This window comes from Dermochelys coriacea, chromosome 26 (genome assembly GCF_009764565.3).
Source record: "Dermochelys coriacea isolate rDerCor1 chromosome 26, rDerCor1.pri.v4, whole genome shotgun sequence".
Taxonomy (NCBI): Eukaryota; Metazoa; Chordata; order Testudines; family Dermochelyidae; genus Dermochelys; species Dermochelys coriacea.
In genome coordinates, this window is record NC_050093.1 from 6977847 (window position 1) to 6995530 (window position 17684).

Below are 17684 nucleotides of genomic sequence, written 5' to 3' on the forward strand. Positions count from 1 at the left end.
CTTCAGGAGTCTCCTGTGAACAGCGGAATTTGAATCGGTGACTTTGAGCATCCACCGCACAGGGTTCTATCTTATGAGGTAAGAGTTACTGTAATGGGCAGTACAATAGGTGCTTATCCTCTGTGGACAGAGGTGACATGAAACACTTGGCCACTCGACCATCCTTCTGCCTTTAAAATGTATTGAATACCTTGGCTATGGCACTGGACTGCAACGCAGGAGACTTGTGTCAAATTTCTAGCTCATCCCTAGAGTGACATGGGTAAGTCCCAGAGGTATGTCTACACTGTAGTTGCAGCACCTGTAGCCATACCAGAGCTAGCTTTAATCTAGTTTGGCTCTTATACCAATGGTAGTGGAGTCACGGCAGCATGGGCTATACGCTCACCTGTACCTTGTCCCTCAGGTCCTGATCTGTACCAATGGGGAGGAGAGCACTGCTCTACCTCACAGAGCTGTTGTGAAGACAAAATCCATTAGTGACTGAGGTTGCCTAGCTACTAGGGCGAGGAGGATCCTATGAGTGCTGAAATAGAACTTGGGCTGAAAGTAACTAGCAGGAACTAAAGCCTCGTCTACACCTAAAACTTACGTGGACATAGCGGCGTGGGGGGAAAAAAAAAATCACTCCTGAGAGAGGTAGTTAAGCCAACTTAAGCTCCATTGTAGACACCATTAGGTTCATCGATGGAGGAATTCTTCCGTCGATGCAACTGCTGCCTCTTGACGAGGTGTATTTACCACGATGATGGAAAAAGCCCTTCTGTTGCTGTGGTATGTGCTACAGGGGTACGGTGGTGCCGCTGTAGCACTTGCAGTGCTACGCAAAGATTAAAATAAATAGGCCTTAAAATCCATTGGTCAGGATGTTCTCTATAGCAGCTTTGTTCATGGGTCTCGTATTTGTTAGAGAGAGGTACTCTGGGTGTCAAATTTCCGGCCCATGGATAAGTACGTGTGCTAGCTTTGAGCGAGTGCAGTGGCAACGTGGTGGGTTAGACGCCCAACAAACTCTGACTATAGCCCCAGCTATATTGTGTGTAAAGTCTACACGAGCTGGAAAGTACATCTCCAGATGCAGTGTAGATAGACCCTTGTCTGTGTTCCTACAGGCAGTGCTATCCCCGCTCCGCAGTGTGGAGTCATGGGATATTCTCCCCTAGTATTAGTTAACTAACACTTTCAGGGTTTACAACTCTGGAACCAGGGACCCCATGACTTTTTAAAATGAAAGAAAATATAGCTGCACCTCTCGTTGGAACAAGGTGGAGAGACCAAGGCAAGAAACCTGCTTTTCTCCTAGGGATCTTGGACTTAGAGGTACTAATATCACACTGGCATTTGAATATCAGGTCTTGGATAGCGGGGCATGGTAAGGTGTCACCCCAATGACAGGAAGACACAGACTGAAATACAAAACCATATTTTGTTGCATCTCTCATGGCTCAGATCCTAAACTGGTTGAAGCAAAATGCGGGACTTGCCCTCCAGAGACATTAGACTGTAAACTCCTTAGTGGCGGGAGCCTGTGTGCTCCAAACGTGGTTGGCTTTTTTGCCACCCCACTTTAACAATTAATCAAAGTATGTACAAGTCAGCAGTGTCTTAGAAAGCTTTGTCTTTCCAAACAGTGAAGGTTTAGTAAAAATCAGACACTAGAAAAAGACTAAATTTAACATTTTATTTTGTCTCAGAAGGAATCCACCAATCGGCCTCATATTAAGTTATGCATCTTTAATTATAAAAATAAGCAAAGAAAATAACTCGCATCTCTCATTACCATGATATGTTTCAAATAACCTTTATATGAACATATGGAGCTTTAAAAATGTAATTTAACAATAAATAATGACATATACCAGATATGCTCACTGTTTATTCCAGTAATCAGTCAAAAAAACCAAACCAAACCCCCCTAAGTATCATTAAATTATAAATACATAATGCAAATTTATAATGGCACAAACATGTCTAAAGTGCAAACAAATCACAATGAGAATCATGCAAACGCTTCTAGATAAGCCCCTCGACCCCCAAGAAAATCACTTTGCAGTGAGCACAAGACCAAAAAAAAAAAAAAGCATTAGAGATTAAATGGGTGTGACACAGTCAGACTCTACACTGAAAATCATTTTTCCCCTACAAAAGTTGTGTGACTGTATTGCAGTGCTAGTGCTACTGTAGGCCAAGGGGGAAAAAGTGAGACATTAGGCATAAACTAAGCAGCTCAACTATTTATGTTAAACAGATTTTCTCTGCAATGAGTAGTTGCTTGGGGGGAGGAGGTAAAGCCACTAGATGAGATTTATCCCGGCTTGAAACCACAGTAGTAGGGTTGCTCAGGAAAAGGACCCAACCCCCTGTCCTCCCCAGGTGAAAAACTGATAAGAATTGATTGGAAAACCAAATTTTTTTTGACAATCAAAATGTTAAGTTTTTTCCTTAAGGCTATTTAAATGCCCAAGCAGTGTTTATACAAATAGTTGGAAAATGGCTTGACAGCTTTTTCCAACAACAAAATGTTCAGAGGGAAAAAGTGTTTGACCTGCTTCGCAAGGTGAGTTTTACTGGTTGAAATAGCTGCTTTGCACTCTGTATGTAAAGGGACCGCAGCGCCAGTGCATTTATACTGGTAGCTCTATTTGGAGCAAATCCCCAGTCTAGACACGCCCCTATGTAACTGTGTAGTGTACTTGATACCCAAACTCTGGTAGACTTCCTGTTTTAATGCCCCTTTCCTAATGGTACCTCTCAAAGTGCTGAGCACCTGCACCTGGTAAAATCAAGCCCTTGCTACTTGAGCACCCGTAATTCCCACTGGAAAGCATGCAGCACCTTGTAGGATTGCATCCTCCTTAAATTGGATTCCAGTATACCTGACAGTGTTAAGAATGAACGACAATGTTGCACCTAGCTTGAACGGGACTGCACAATTCAGAGTATATCTATATATATTAAAAAAAAAAATCACTGTCAGCAACATTTTTTGCTGCTTACAATTTTACAACAGCACTTTGGGGCTATGTTTAATGAAGACAGCAATTCTGGAAATGCTGCCACTACATCTGGTTTTAATATATTAGCAGCAAGTCATTGTTTAAAGGCTTTGTGGTTAAAAAGTTCTATTGCTTTGTATTCTGCAAAAAGAGATGTCCCTCCTGTTAGCCTTTTACAGAACTTGATTAGCTTCTTAACGAGCCGAACCAGAATCAGCTACCCCCCAGACCTAGTTTCCAAGGGGGTAGATTTTGGAATCAATCCTGCTGCTCACAAGCCACAACACAAGGTTGCTTTTTCTGGCGTACAGAACCCAAGCCAGACTCCTGTTCAGAAAGGCTGCTCCTGTGGAGGCCTTCAGCTAGGAGTGCCAAAAAAACCAACTTGTAAGCCTCGTTCAGATCTTGTTGTCCAGAAGAGCATCGTAGGAAACGCAGGCTTGCAACAGACACAGCGATGCATGTGTTTTGGATTGCCCGGCTACCTTTTAGACATACCCAACATGGCTCTTTTCCTTGGCCTGGCTCAGACGTGACCCTTCTGAAAGCTGCAGCCGGGATATTTAAGAGTTGGTCTGTCAGCCATTTGACAATTCCCAGATTTGCTTTTTAGCAGGACTTCTTAACTTGCATCCCAGGCAGGACCGTGGTAACCCCTGAAGTAGCTTGGGCAGTCCAAATCCAGCCTATCTGTGAGTATGAATAGCTACTCACCAGTTCTTTTGTCTGGTCCAATTCTAATACGTGGTTAAACAATTTCTCTCTCTTTCATTATAAAAAGGCCACCGTGAGGAATGTGTACTTTTGAACACGACAGAGATACTGTTTCCAGGGGAAAAAAAATAAAGCTAAGGTACAAAACTAAATTTATATGCAATAAAATTATTATATTCTGCTTCTTTTAAGCAGACTCTTCTGGAATTTATGTACAGTACATGACAGATTTTAAAACTATGTATACCACAGTTAGACCAAGACCTTTAATACTCTAGTTTTAAGACAGTTTTGTTAAGGATTCTTTTAAAGCTTTTAACAGTTAGATACAGTACATAAAGATGCTGGGGATTTTAAACCAATGCAAAGACTGACCAACTTAAAAATCTGCTGTCACCACATGGTCTTGCACCCCATGCTGTCGTTCTTGCACTGAGATGCAGGGCAATACTCAACAAACAAACAGTCCTCCATAAGTGCTAGACCTGATTGTGGTAGATTAAGTGGGTAAGGGAGTTTTATGACAGAGGATTAAGACTGTATGTCACTGAGACCAAGAATCCAAACATGACATTCATATTCGTCCATGGCCAGCACAGATTCATAACACAAATTCCACTGATATCTTTAGGATAGATCCATTAAAAGCCATCACCACCTACCAGCCTCATACTATTAATAAGGTTAAACTATTCGAGTGGGTTTCAAACTGCAAGGGTGTTTGAGCTACAGTTCATTGATAATTTGGTGTCTGCTGAAGAACTGACTGTTGTAAAAGCCTAGGTTTATGATTTCCCTTTTTTTTGGTGGGGAAGAGGAGAGAGATGGAAAAATTTCAAAGGCAGAAAGCTGGGACATTGAACACAGAAGCCTAGTTCCATGCAAATTGGTTTGAGAGGGATAGAAAATATGAACGACTAAATCTAAAACCAGTTTCTAATTGTTATTTAAAATCAGCCTACAGTACATTTGGATGGGTGTATTAACTTTTCTAGAAAAAGAGGCTTCTATATTGGTAGTGCTTAGATCCCCTACACACCCATTCTCTCTCCCCTAAGGAATTATGCACTTTCTGAAGAGGTACGTTTCACATGGGATGGAATAGACCCCTCACCTCGGAGGCTCCTGAAATAGATTTTTAGCTTTTGAGGCTCAATGATGCGTCTCCTGTTGAAGTCTGCTCTGGGGTGCGTTTGAGAGCAGTGATCTGTTTGCAGCAGATGGAAGAGGCTGGCCATGTTGGGTCCTATCTTCTCCATCAAACTGTCTTTGATGGTGCTGACAGTCTCTTCATCACATTCCAGTAAACTTCTCACAAGCTTGTTGTAATACCTGGATACGTGAATAAGACAGTTACTGCCCATTATATTCTCTCTCTCCTGTGCTGTTACCCCACTAGTGGGAGAACGAGTTGATCCCAAGCTAGAACAAATCAGTTTGAAAGAGCCTACTCCAGAAAAGTTGTGGTGCTGAGAGAGAACTGCAATTGTCGGGGTTGGTTTCTGTGGTGTATTGAGGACTGTGGGCCCAGGTCCTGCTCTGTAACAGTTTCATAGCAAATACACAAGTTATAATATTAGCATCAATTTACATAGATTGCCCTCTATCCCAGAGACTTAACACCATGTACGCATCTCCATCTTTGATTCATGGAGTTACAGTAACTATGTTTCTGGGACAAAATTCTAGTTTTAGTTAACTAGTCCTAGCTGTGCTCCTGTAAACTTTCTGAACGGTAAATATACAAATTTGGGTTCTAATTATTGCTCAAATTAGTAAAGGATACTCTGATTTTTTTTTGGCAAGTTAGTGGTGGACTAGAAGCAAAGGTCACAGGTTTATCAGGACTTAAAGAACCATCAAAATTGTAAACTGCCTTATTTCATCCCCACAAACAAGTGTAATATCAAGACCATAAGCTCAAAATAGATTTGAGCACATGTTGGACCATATGATAATGGACAGAAATAAGTTTAGACCCTTATGTGCACCAGAGTATAAATTCCCCTATGCAAAGGTTATTCCCTAATCATTTGCCTTAGGGCTTTTTTTGCAGCTTCCTCGGAAATATCTGGCACTGAGCACCATTGGACAGGACACTGGACTAGATGGACCGTTGGTCTGATAATGTATGTCCACTCCTATAAAGGAATCTCTATATGCGTCTTAAGACTCTTCTATGAAGATTTGACACCAACCCTTTCCCCCCTTCTGTGTAGTCTTTAGAAAGAGTTAAGAAGAAAACAAGGTCAGTTTAGGTCTAATAGCCTGACAAATGCATGCATTCCTAGTGGGATGAATTTTTAGGACTTACAACCAGCAGTAAGATGCTGAAGATGAGAAAGTTTGTTAATTTAATCAGGCCCTTTTGCCTTCCACAGGGCCTGTGACTGCAGTTTCTACTCTCTACTGTGGAATTTTATTTTAGCACAAGGCCCTGAGAGTATGCTTTCCTTGCTCTCCTGTTTATGAAAGAGAGAGCCAGGAATTTGTGCTGATCTGTTTCCACATCTCTGTTTGGAGTCAAGCAGAGAAATAACAGTGCTCAAAAGAATTCTCCTCAATGGGACACAGAGAGAGCTGTGTTGATTCTTCCTATCACTTAAGCAGACAGCGCAAACCTGAACAAGGGGACTTAAGGGCAATCATTTTGATCTCCTAGAGAACAAACTGGAGGGAGGTGTAGAAGTATCAGAAGCCCTGGGGGCAGGATAGAAGGCCATAGGGTAAAGAGGAGGAAAAAGACAGACAGTGCTTTTCTCACAGATGTTACTGCAGGCTTCTTCCTCAACTGCTACAGGTCAGGGCACATTGATATTTCTGCTACAACTGGAGCGAAAGGCCTGGGAGTTTGGAGTAAGGTACTAAGGTTAATAACTCAGACCATCCCAGGAGGGAGTTCTGGGTGACGCTTTCTATTAAGTTGACATTTACAAAGTGTTAGAGGTCATAAGCAAAAAGTACTATGTTTATAGGTAGAGCTGGGTGAAATTTTTACGCTGAATTTTTATTTTTCTCCAGCAGAAAAATGCTTATTTGGCAACTTCAAAACATTTCGTAAATTCACGTTGAGGTCACCAAATTGTTTTTCGATACAAACAAAAATTGAAATAAAGTGTTTAAACTTTTTCAGAAAGTTTCCTTCAATTTTGTTAAAAAATTGAAAACAAAATCTCACTTACTCTGATTGGCACATTAAAAATGTCTCTCAATGATGCAAAGATTTTTCAAAATTTCATTTTCAGGTTGAACCAAAAATATCCATTAGTTGCACAGCTCTAGTTATAGGTACATCAGGAGAGGTTATAGAAAAAGTCCTAATGTTAGAGACTTTTTGGATGCAGACAATGCATTAACCCTTCAAAAAGGATCAATAGAGGTGTTCATAAGTGGCCAAAGAATTTATACATTTAACCTTAATACAAAGTGTGACAGAATGTTATCCAATGCGGCTGCAGGTGTATCAACGCACCACAGAAACTAGTGATTGAGAACTGCCTAGTGACATCTCTTCTTCCTGGTGTCAAGTTGTGCTCACTTAGCATCCTTTGCAGAAGAGGTTCTATTGAATGATGATGACGCTGTGTTTATCCTCAACTGAACTTTCAGATTCTATCCCCTTCCCTACCTGGTCCCTTAAGATCTTGCCTACACCCCTTTTCCACGCCTTAGCTATCTCTCCAGCACACAAAGTTACTGGATAGAAATACAATCTGATGTTTTTACAAAAGATTAAAATCCATTCATTTAATAATCTAGCTACAGCATGTCCAGAGGCAGAAGGGCCTTCCTCCTTCACGGCTACTGACTGGAGATTAAATCAGAGGAAGCTGCATGACCCTTTAACTACTTCCTGTTGGAATTCTGTGCCAACTGGCACATTCTTATTTTGTGTCTATGTTGGGACTTGGGCTGGGAAAGCAGGATGCTTTAGGAGAACTTAGTGTAAACTATTAGCTGGGAAATCCTGCTTCTTTTGTTATTCAACATGTTACAATATCCTTTTGCTTCACCGCTGGTCGAAGGCTGTGTGTGGAAGTTTCCTGTACCACATCTTATCCCAAGACAGGTCTCTTAAGGAACAGCGACCCTGTCCTAGGGCTAGATTCTCCACTGCTTTGCACCTTGTGGCGCAACTTACACCTGTTCTACCATTTCAGTGTGCAAGTGACCACACAAGGTGCAAAGATGTAGAGAGAGTCAAGTCACTTGAACTCTTCAGGGGTGCAAATTAAACATTTATACCCAAGAGATTATAAAATTAAGGGCTTGTCTACTATGTACGCCTGTAGCAGTATAGTTACTTGGTACAACACCCCAACCCTGGGGTAGATGTAGTCATACAGGTGTTTATAGCTTACTCCTATATAGGAAAGGGAATAAGTTATCCCTTATATTGGGGGTAACTGTATCCACGCTAGGGATTGTACTAGTATAACTATACTGGTAAAACCCTCCCCCTCCAAGCCAAAATAATTATTACATTGCAGACATACCCACGCTAGCTGTAACCTTCTATTTTATCAGGAGTAGGGAAGGCTCAGAATCCTACAACCTAATGAGTCTATGACAACATAAAGTCATAGGAGAGCCCTTTAGCTGGTGCCCTTTTTAAAGCAAAGCATTCTCAGTTATTTATATTAAACACAGAATGAGCCTGTTTCAGTGGAGAGAGGTGGAGTTGCCTTGGGAGGAAATTAAGCTGCAATATTCACTAAGAGACGTTCAACATAAGAATTAAAGGGACACTCAACTGCATGTCTGAAAATGTTGGATCTAACATCCATCGCTATAAGTAACACGGCTGCTAAGTATAACAAAGTTAGGCACAAAGTAAACAAAGCTGAGAATTTTTTGGTTTTCAGAGCTCTTAGTCTAGCTAGTTTCACCGTTTCCCCCAATGTACAGAACTTTAAATAGTACTTTTTGGCCCCCCTGCTCATGTTTATAAAGTGAGCTGTAGCTGGAACATTTAAAAGGATGTTCTCAACCCGAGTCTAATTTTTACATGTGCTTCATTCTGTGTTCCTGTATGCTTCACATAAGGAAACAGCCACATACCTGTTTGAGAAGTGATTTGGAAACTGGACAACTTCAGTGATGGCTTCAGGATTACGCTTTGCAATGCTGCACATATCCAGTTTGCTGTAACATTCCTCCTGCACCTCCGAGATCATTCTTTGGAAAGTGGAGCACCTCCGAATGGCAAGGAAAACCTTGGAAGTAACTCCGTTTGCAATGCATTTCAGGCTCTCTTTCACAAAGGCTTTTCCCTGCAAATTTAGAAGCAGCAGCATCTTAACGTGCAACGGCATAAGTCGGTCGTAAAATGTTAACCAATATCCTGTTTTTGCTAATTGCCGCTATTTATGTGTTATGTGTCAAAGAAACCCATTTACGGTAAAGGCATTTTGTTCCACTGGCTTGTATTCCTAATTATTGTAAATATAAATATTGATTAAGGCCCCAATTGTACTGGGCAAGGTACAAACACAATACTTATTCCCTGTTCCAAAGAGCTTCCCAGTCTAAGCATCAAAAAGGCCAAAAATGCTGGTGTCACAGCTGTGCGATAGCGATATTGCATATATAGGGGCCAATCCTGTAAGGTGTTGAGTGCCCCAAGCAGGCTTTGAGGCTCGCATCCTGATGTGGGGTGTTTCACTTTAAGGTACCGTGAGATCTTTCAAACGGTGTCACCCACCCCTATTGGAAGAGGTGGTTATTATGCCCCCTTTATAGAGGAGGCTAAACGTCCCTAGCAAAGCCAAAAGACTATAGTCCTTTACTTATGCCCTTTCTCTAGCTATTCCATGTGAAAAGAAGGGGGGGGGGGAGGAAATCTGCAGCTCCAGAGAGTCAGGCTGATCCGGTTTTGCATTCCCAGGGCTGAAGACTTCCAATTCAAATCACATGTCTGTGCCAGGTTACACAGCCACAATAACGTTTATATTTTCTCCTGAAGAGGAAATTTAGCTCTCTGCCCCACAAGACAGCCTCTGCCAAGTCCTCTCACACAGCACTCGCTCTGTGGAAAATCTCCCCGAAGAATAGATTTGTGGCCATAAAAGCAAAAAGTCCTGGTTCCCACAAGAGCATCTAAGTAGTAGCAAGGCCCATTAGGAACTATGGGTGACCTGTACAGAACCCATTGCAGGATCAGGAACTACAAAATTAAAATCTCAATTCCAAGCATTTAAGTGCCATGGGGATTAAGCAAGCGCTTTGCTGAATCAGGGTGTAAATCTGGCCTGAATAAAGAGGAAGCTGTAAAAGAAAGAAAAAAAAAAAAAAGTGAGCCTTGTACTGTACCTGAGTGTCAAATTTAGCAGCGCTATAGAGGAAGGACTTGCAGATGTCGTACATGCCATCCGTGTCACACGTAGAGTTCTCCAGGCAGGCGAACGCACCGCAACCCACCTGGAGGGCACTATTTAAACAGCGAACCACTTCAGCTGGAAAACAGGCACAGGACACCTTACTACATTACACAATGCTTCCCATTTCCGTAGCCCCCTTCATCTGAGGGCACAAAGCACATTACCAACGACTAAGTTGCAGAAGTCTCTTGTAGACGTAGTCAAGTGATAGCCTGTGACACAGGATATTTTGGGGGTGGGGGGAAAGAGAAGGGAGTAAAAACAAGAGGTATATCAGGCAAGTTATTAATTGAAGTCATGCAATAAACCATCAGCAAAGCTTGGACCAGAACACAGATCTTCTGACTGGCCGTTGCAGGTCCTAGACGCACGCAAATTAAAAATGTTTCCTACTGGTCGGTTTCATTTAATATTGACCAGAGGCATTACTTATCCCACTTCTTGAGTTTACACATTTTTTATTTAAAGGTTGTGCAGAGCCTACTTAATGTAAAAGGAGAAAAAAATTAGTGCATTTGAGGCAAACTAGTGGAGACTGTGCGACAGCTAAAAGCCCTGGGGCTCCAATAGTTTATTAGTCTGAAAGGCGAATTGACAATATCTAGATCATATATAATGGGTGAAAGGGAAAAATGGAAACAGTAGCGCACAGGGACACTAGCCAAAAAAAAAAATAAAATAAAATAAACCAATGGGATAACTTCATTTTCATTCTTGTGGCTGTTTTGACTACTGTTGAGAGTACTTTATTGTGCTAGGAAGGAGAAAGTTTTAGTCCATATATTAGTTCAACTGCAGCATAGATAGTCCCTGCTTACTTGCTTCATAAGCAGAGCAGAGCTCTGATAAAGGTTTTCATGAAAATAGAACAAACACTTGAGCCAGGCAGTTAAACTAATGAAGATCAACGTGTAATTAAAATAATTCAGACACAGGCACCAATGTGTGAAAATGGCAGAACATAACATTTCTCTGTATTAAAAAATGATATTGGGTGTATTGAAACAATGAGCCAACTGTATTACCAGATTACTGCCTTAAAGTTAACGGGCATTAACCTTTTCTAGCAAGCTGAATGTCTGTTCAATCATGTCCCTGTGCAGGGCATATTCACTACTTTTTGTCATATCTTGTTACTTACTCTTTTCCCTGAAGAATGTCAACCTGGAGTCTTAAATCAGAATATTAGAGGTCAGAGACAGGAGGCTATATGCAGAGTAGTAGAGGAAAACCTGTACCAAAAACTAGCTCCTAATCTAGAGAGGGGTCTGTTACAACTGCTATCTTTTGAGGGAAAAAGAAATACAGCCTCTGTGCTCCAATACCACTTACACACCTGGGGAGAAAGATTGATATGATCCTATTCCTAATTCACCCCTGGCCATCTCAAGTTGTTTTCATAACTATATGTTTTGATAGGTTCCGATTATAACCTTGCTTTCAGCAGGTTTAATATGCATTAGGCTTTTATTGTTTTAGGCACAGTGGACTAGAGAGAGAGAGAGAGAGAGAGAGAGAGAGAGAGAGATCTTATGTTTCTATAGCAACCAAATACAAAAGGAAATTGAGCAAACACCCTCATATAGTACTGCAAAGCCCTGCAGATCTAAAATAAAACAGCTCTTAATGAGCTCCAAATTAGAGGATCCCTCCCCACTGTCTTTACCTTATATTTTAAAGACAGATTTTTATTTTTCCATTGCTCAAGCGAACATAAAATGTGCTCAGCTCATCTGGACACCTATAGCACACAAAGTAGAGCCATTTAATGATGACTTGCTAGTTATTCCTCTCATCTATTGTAGAGGCTAGTTAGGTAAGTGTGCTTATATTTTCATGTTACCATTCTGACCAATATCTATAGACAATTAAGACAACCTGTTAACAGTGGACACATGTTTAGCTTATTACATTCTCTGAAGTGGTATTAGAAAAAAAAATCCTGTTCTTTCTCCCTTTGAACACACAGATATTTCAAAGGAGCAGCTTTAACTTGCTAGTAAGCAAGGAATTTAACATTAAAGTGTATTTATGACAGAGAAAAAAGTGCATGTAACTCATTTAATATCTGCTATATGTACATTTGCAGGTTATCTCCTGAAATGAGATTTCCTTTAGCTATGCATCAATATTACCCAGAATCAGTTTCCTAGGATTTTTGCTTATATAATTTATTGCTAACAGCCATGAAGGGAGACTCTCTAGCTATTTAGCAGCAGAGATATTTGCAACAGTTTAAACACATCAGGGCTCTCAGATCTAAAGCCCTCTTTGAGGGGTGTTACCTGAATTCTGTGCTGCAACCCTGGTTTTCCTGGGGCTCACAGAGTCATTCTGTTCGGCTTCATAGGATGCAGAAGCACTGATCACCAGCAGCAGGAGAATAACTGACTTTTGGAGCATTCTCTGACAAGTTTCCGCTAAGTTTTTGAGATGGTCTCTTCTTTCTTCGGCTTCAGCAAAGATGCGGATCTGGATACACTCACGGAGAAAGGAGTCTGTCAAGGAGTTAGTACTGCTGCAGCCTTGCTCTGCTTGTACCCCTAGCTCCTGCTCACTGGGGGACCAAGAGCAAAGCTCAGGGCTTTTATAGCCGGCCTTATCTATCCCCCCTCCAGGATCTGGAGCCAATCAGGAGGTGGTATGGGCAGCCAATGGGATACTGTGCTCATTCAAGCACCAGAGCACTGGAACTTCACAGGAAGAATATTTTCCAACCAATTAAAAGGACCTGCCAAACAATTAAAAAAAAAAAAAAAAAGTTAATCTTCACAGAAGCCAGGGGGAAAAAAACCTAAACTTCCGGTGATTAATTTTGCTCAAGGAAATTGCACGACAATGCTAACTCTTTCCCAAGATCACCTGCTTTAAAAAGTTACTTAGTAGCTACTGCAGGAAAATACTGATATTATAGTCTATCGTCTATAAATAAGTAGATCAGCTAATTAAAGCAGAGGCATTTTCATGTATTACACAGAATGAATATTTGCCACATAGGTTGCATACAGTCAATACTGCCAGTCAGCCATGCACATAAATAGCAGCCCCCATCTATGCATACTGATTATATACACAGTGCTTGCATACACTACATGTATACACCCCACCCCACCCCCCCAAATATGCAGCACACACAGAGTTCAGGCACAATCACCCTCCCCCCAAACATTATACAGACCATACATATAGTCCCTAAATCCTCCAACATGCAAATACGCATATTGATACACACCTGTGCATAACCACAGTATAAGCTTCGACCTATGCTCACAACAGCATGTCCTTTCTCTTCCCCCTGCCCCGCCCCTTTTCCCATAAAGTCAGCAAATGTTTGTTTGTTTTAATAAACTGGGTATTCATGCCCGACACTTCATCATAAACTTTTTTTTGGATGATAGAACAGGACCAAGCTCGAGAAACAACTGTTGATCGTTTACTTTTTTGTTGCGGCTGGTTTTAAACCCGACAAATTCACGACCTGAGGAGGCAACACATTTCTTAAGCTTTGTTTTTAAAACCAAATGATGTTTAAGACACTGGAAGCCTGGTTCTTATTTACACCAGGGCCCCTTTACAGCACTCTGAAAGTGTACAGGGGCTTAAGGGGGCCTAAAAGTAAACAAGGCTGGCCCTAGATCTTGAACCTGAGGGTAGGAGGGTGTGTGGGGAAGAAAGATTTATGGGATTAAAAAAAAAAAAAAATCTAATTTCAGGAAAAATTAGAAATAGATACCAGTATCATTTGTCATGGGAACTCTGCTTTTCCGCGGATCTCGTAACACCTCACAAACATTAATAGATTTATCCTCACAATGCTTCTTTGGGGAAGAAAAGGAGGAGTTGTGGCACCTTAGAGACTAACAAATTTATTTGAGCATAAGCTTTCGTGAGCTACAGCTCATGCTCAAATAAATTTGTTAGTCTCTAAGGTCCCACAAGTACTCCTTTTCTTTTTGCGAATACAGACTAACATGGCTGCTACTCTGAAACCTGTCTTTGGGGAAGGAAAGTATTGTTGTCTCCATGTTACAGGGTGAAGAACTGCAGCAACAGAGCGACGAGGAGTTTGTCAGCATGAAAAGATTGCACTAATTACTTGAAAATTGGTTTAAAAGCTGAGTTAGTTAAAAAGCCCAAAAGCCTGCATAGACACACTAATTTTGTTCAACAGTGGGTTACTTTGGTTTAAATTTAATTCAGTAAAAAAAAAAAAAAAAAAAAAAAAAAAATAGAAGTAAGCCCTTCATAAAACAAATAAAAGTGGGCTTTGTACCAATTTAATTAGATCAGTTTTAAAAACGCCTCTTTCATTAAACCACTAAGTTTGTGTGGAGAAAGAATCTGAGTTGACTAGTGCATGATAATACATTGACTCGGAGGCAGACCAGAAAATAGGCCCTAGATGTCCTGAATCCCAGTCCAGTACCATGATCTCAACCCTTCCTCTCATACCAAGGATAGGAAATGGCACAGCCGTGAAGAAGATGGGGCTGTTACGGTTCTGCAAGCATCTCTTCAAAGGCATATTGCTGCATCCCCCCCACCCCCCGAGTTGAATGGAGCCTCTCCACAGAGAGGTACAGGATACATCTACACCACAAATTAGGTTGTAATTATTGCATGGTAGACATATCTACAGTAGCTTTAATTTAGCTAGCACAGATAACAATAGCAATAGCAGGCCCCAACTCAGGCTAGCAACCTGAATATGTACTCAGAGTTCCCAGTGGGGTCACACTCAGAGAGCTAAGCCTGTGCCACCCTGGCTTCGCTGCTATTGTTACCTGCATTAGCCGGACTAAAGTGAGCATAGATATGTGTAACCATGCTACAATTACACCTTAATTTGCAGTGTCGATGTACCCACAGAGGCAGCTGAAGGATAGGGGCCTTGGAGCAAAGTCCTGTTCTCATTGGTATACTTGCTATCAACTTCAATTGGAATAGGATCAGGCCCTGGGCTGTACTCCTGCCTTGGGGGGTTAGAATTACAGCCATACCAGATGTTCAGAAAACATTCAGAAATGTTGAAACAGAGGGGTTTTGTGTTTCGTCTCAGGTTTGTGAAACTGTGCCAATTTCATTTAAAAAAAAAAAAAAAAACACCAAAAAACAACAACCTGAAAAAACACAGTGGGTTTCTTCACCTTGAAAAAAATAGAACCAGTCCAGTTTGCAAGTGAAAATGATCCCTGGGGTTTGATTCTGACCAAATCAAAGGGAACACTGGCATTTATGTCAAAGGGAGCTGAACCACCACTCTATCTAGTTCCTATTTTATGGGCAAATTTTCCTAAATGTTGAATTTCAAATCTGAATTTTTGTCTCCCCCCCACCCCCCAACTAAGGTCAGTTTTCATGCCAAGTTTTGAATGCTTCAATTTACTGCAAGAAGTTTGCAAAACCAAACCCCCCCCTCCCCCCGCACACAAATATTTAGAGCTCTTTCTATGAATGACTATGGGGAAATGGTAAGCTGGGCAGATTGGCAACATTCTGTTATTTTTTTAAAAATGAATTATTACTTCCATTCTAATGACTAGAGGTCTGATCCACTGACTTCAGTGGGCTGTGGGAAAGGCCCTACGTGCAGTTATGCTGGCAGGTATTAACACCACCACTAGTCAGATGTTTCTAAAGAAAGCAAGATAATAGCCAGCTATTACAACAAATATTTACAAAAGGTGATTGAAAGGAGGTGGCTGGATATTGTAATAGGAATAGACGTGGTTAGAATTTAATCTCTCTGGCTATCATGGTGCATTGGATCAACTCACATGCACACATTAAGAGCTCAGAGCATTTTAGAAACATTTAACTAAACCTCAACCCCCCCTTCAACGATGGGGAAACTGAGGCAGGGAGAGTTCAAGTTCCTTGAGGCCACACAATGAGTCAGTGTCAAATTTGAGGCTAGTCATGTGTAAGACCTATGACACCATGCTCCCTTCCTTTGGGGGTATCATTCAGGAATGCTCTCCAGTTCGCTGAGAGACAGATCAGATATAATATGCATGGTGGCCATTTACTATCAACAAATGATGAAAACAACCTCCTGTCCTTTCTCCTGAAATCATCATACTGCTTATGGCACTGGAACACATATGTTGTATTAACGTTCTAAATAAAAATAATTAAAACAAAAGCCAACATTAGGAATTGCTAGACTAGGAATAGACAAGTGGTCCATCTAGTGCAGCGTCCCGTCTCTAACAAAGGCTAGTTGCAGAGGTGCTGGAGCAATTTTTATCGAGGGGGTACTGACAACCATTGAACCAAACTGTAACCCCTATATAGAATGGAAACCACTGTAAGCCAGGAGGTGCGGAAGCACCCCTAGTTCCAGCACCGATGGCTGGTTGTGGATGATTCAGGACAAGTGCAACAACCAGGAAGTGGTCTTTGTGGAATAACCTTCCCACAGGCGAAGTTTCTTCCTAATTCCCTTGTCTTGAGGGCTTATATCCTATTCAAAACATTTGTTTAATTTTTTCCAGCTGGGACATAATGCATATTTAAAAAAAAAAATCACAATTCACCTTGCATGCATCAGCCCTTCACACCATCTCCAACAATAGATCCTGTTAAACTGACTAACGTTTGCTATTACATAGTCATTTGTTCCCAAAGATTGTGTTGATTGTCAAGCAGAAACTTGGAGGAAAAGAGGAAAAAAAAAAGCAAAGGGAGGAAATGCGGGGGGATAAATGAACAATCAACTCCCTTTTTCCTCAGCTGCTTTCGCGTTGGATGAGTGGAAGCTGCTCTCTTTTCTCTCCCATTGTGTAATAAGATCCTTGCCCACCTCCCCAAGAACACAAGCTCCCTCCATCAGCTGCACTGCGGACGGACGTGAGCAACTGCATCGCCTCAAGAGTTAGCAACGCTCCGCTGATTTGTTCCCCACATAATCCTTGCACGTCGGCGTCTTTCAAACAAATGAAACTTCTTAAAAAGACCTTCAGGAGCTGTGACACTTTCGCCTCCCCTCCCCTTAAACTCTGCCGTTTGACACAACTTGAAAGAGCCACACAGCTCATTCAACAAGCTGGAACTGCAAAGGGGATGGTTGTAAACCAGGCACAATGAATGGCTTTGCCTGCAAGGGATAGATTTACATAGAAGCAGGAGATTAGGGTCCAATTCCAACCCCGTGCAGAGCCCTCTCCACTCCACTGAAACCCAAAGGATGTTCAGAGCCTTGCAGGAGGGGCTGAGGACTTTGCAGGATCAGGCCCTGAGTTTGCACTGGCCAAAAGCCTTGATACACAGCTAAGAAACCAGATATTGGGCCTTATCCTCAGCTGGTGTAAATCAGCATAGCTCGATTGTCTTCACTGGAAGGACACCAATTTATGCCAGCTGTGAAGCCTGCATGCATCCAATGAAGTGGGCTGTAGCCCACAAAAGCTTATGCTCAAATACATTTGTTAGTCTCTAAGGTGCCACAAATACTCCTGTTCTTTTTGCGGATACAGACTAACACAGCGGCTACTCTGAAACCTGGTACTTTTATGTATTTTGGGGGCCAGATGCTAGACCCGATTCACCACTCTCAGTGGGTGTAAATCAGGAGTAGCTCCTCTGAAGTCAA

General features: G+C 41.6%; 1 protein-coding gene and 1 long non-coding RNA gene across 4 annotated transcripts in view; one reads left to right on the forward strand and one right to left on the reverse strand.

Moving 5' to 3' along the window:
* LOC119848758 overlaps nucleotides 1-3770 on the forward strand; it is a 92525-nt gene extending 88755 nt beyond the window's left edge. For both annotated transcript variants that reach the window (XR_006277077.1, XR_006277078.1), the window contains one exon: nucleotides 1-3770. This is a non-coding gene — a long non-coding RNA (uncharacterized LOC119848758).
* The window catches only part of STC1 (stanniocalcin 1), a 26830-nt gene continuing 10865 nt past the window's right edge, over nucleotides 1720-17684 (reverse strand). Inside the window, exons 2-5 of one of the 2 annotated variants that reach the window (XM_038384950.2) lie at nucleotides 12376-12821; nucleotides 10023-10165; nucleotides 8772-8983; nucleotides 1720-5042 (exon numbers count right to left, since the gene is read on the reverse strand). In XM_038384950.2, coding sequence (XP_038240878.1) covers nucleotides 4772-5042; nucleotides 8772-8983; nucleotides 10023-10165; nucleotides 12376-12493 — 744 coding nt within the window. In that variant the 5' untranslated portion in view covers nucleotides 12494-12821 and the 3' untranslated portion in view covers nucleotides 1720-4771. Of the gene's footprint in view, nucleotides 5043-8771; nucleotides 8984-10022; nucleotides 10166-12375; nucleotides 13200-17684 lie in introns of those variants that run through there. The other variant, XM_043502935.1, reaches the window with a different exon arrangement.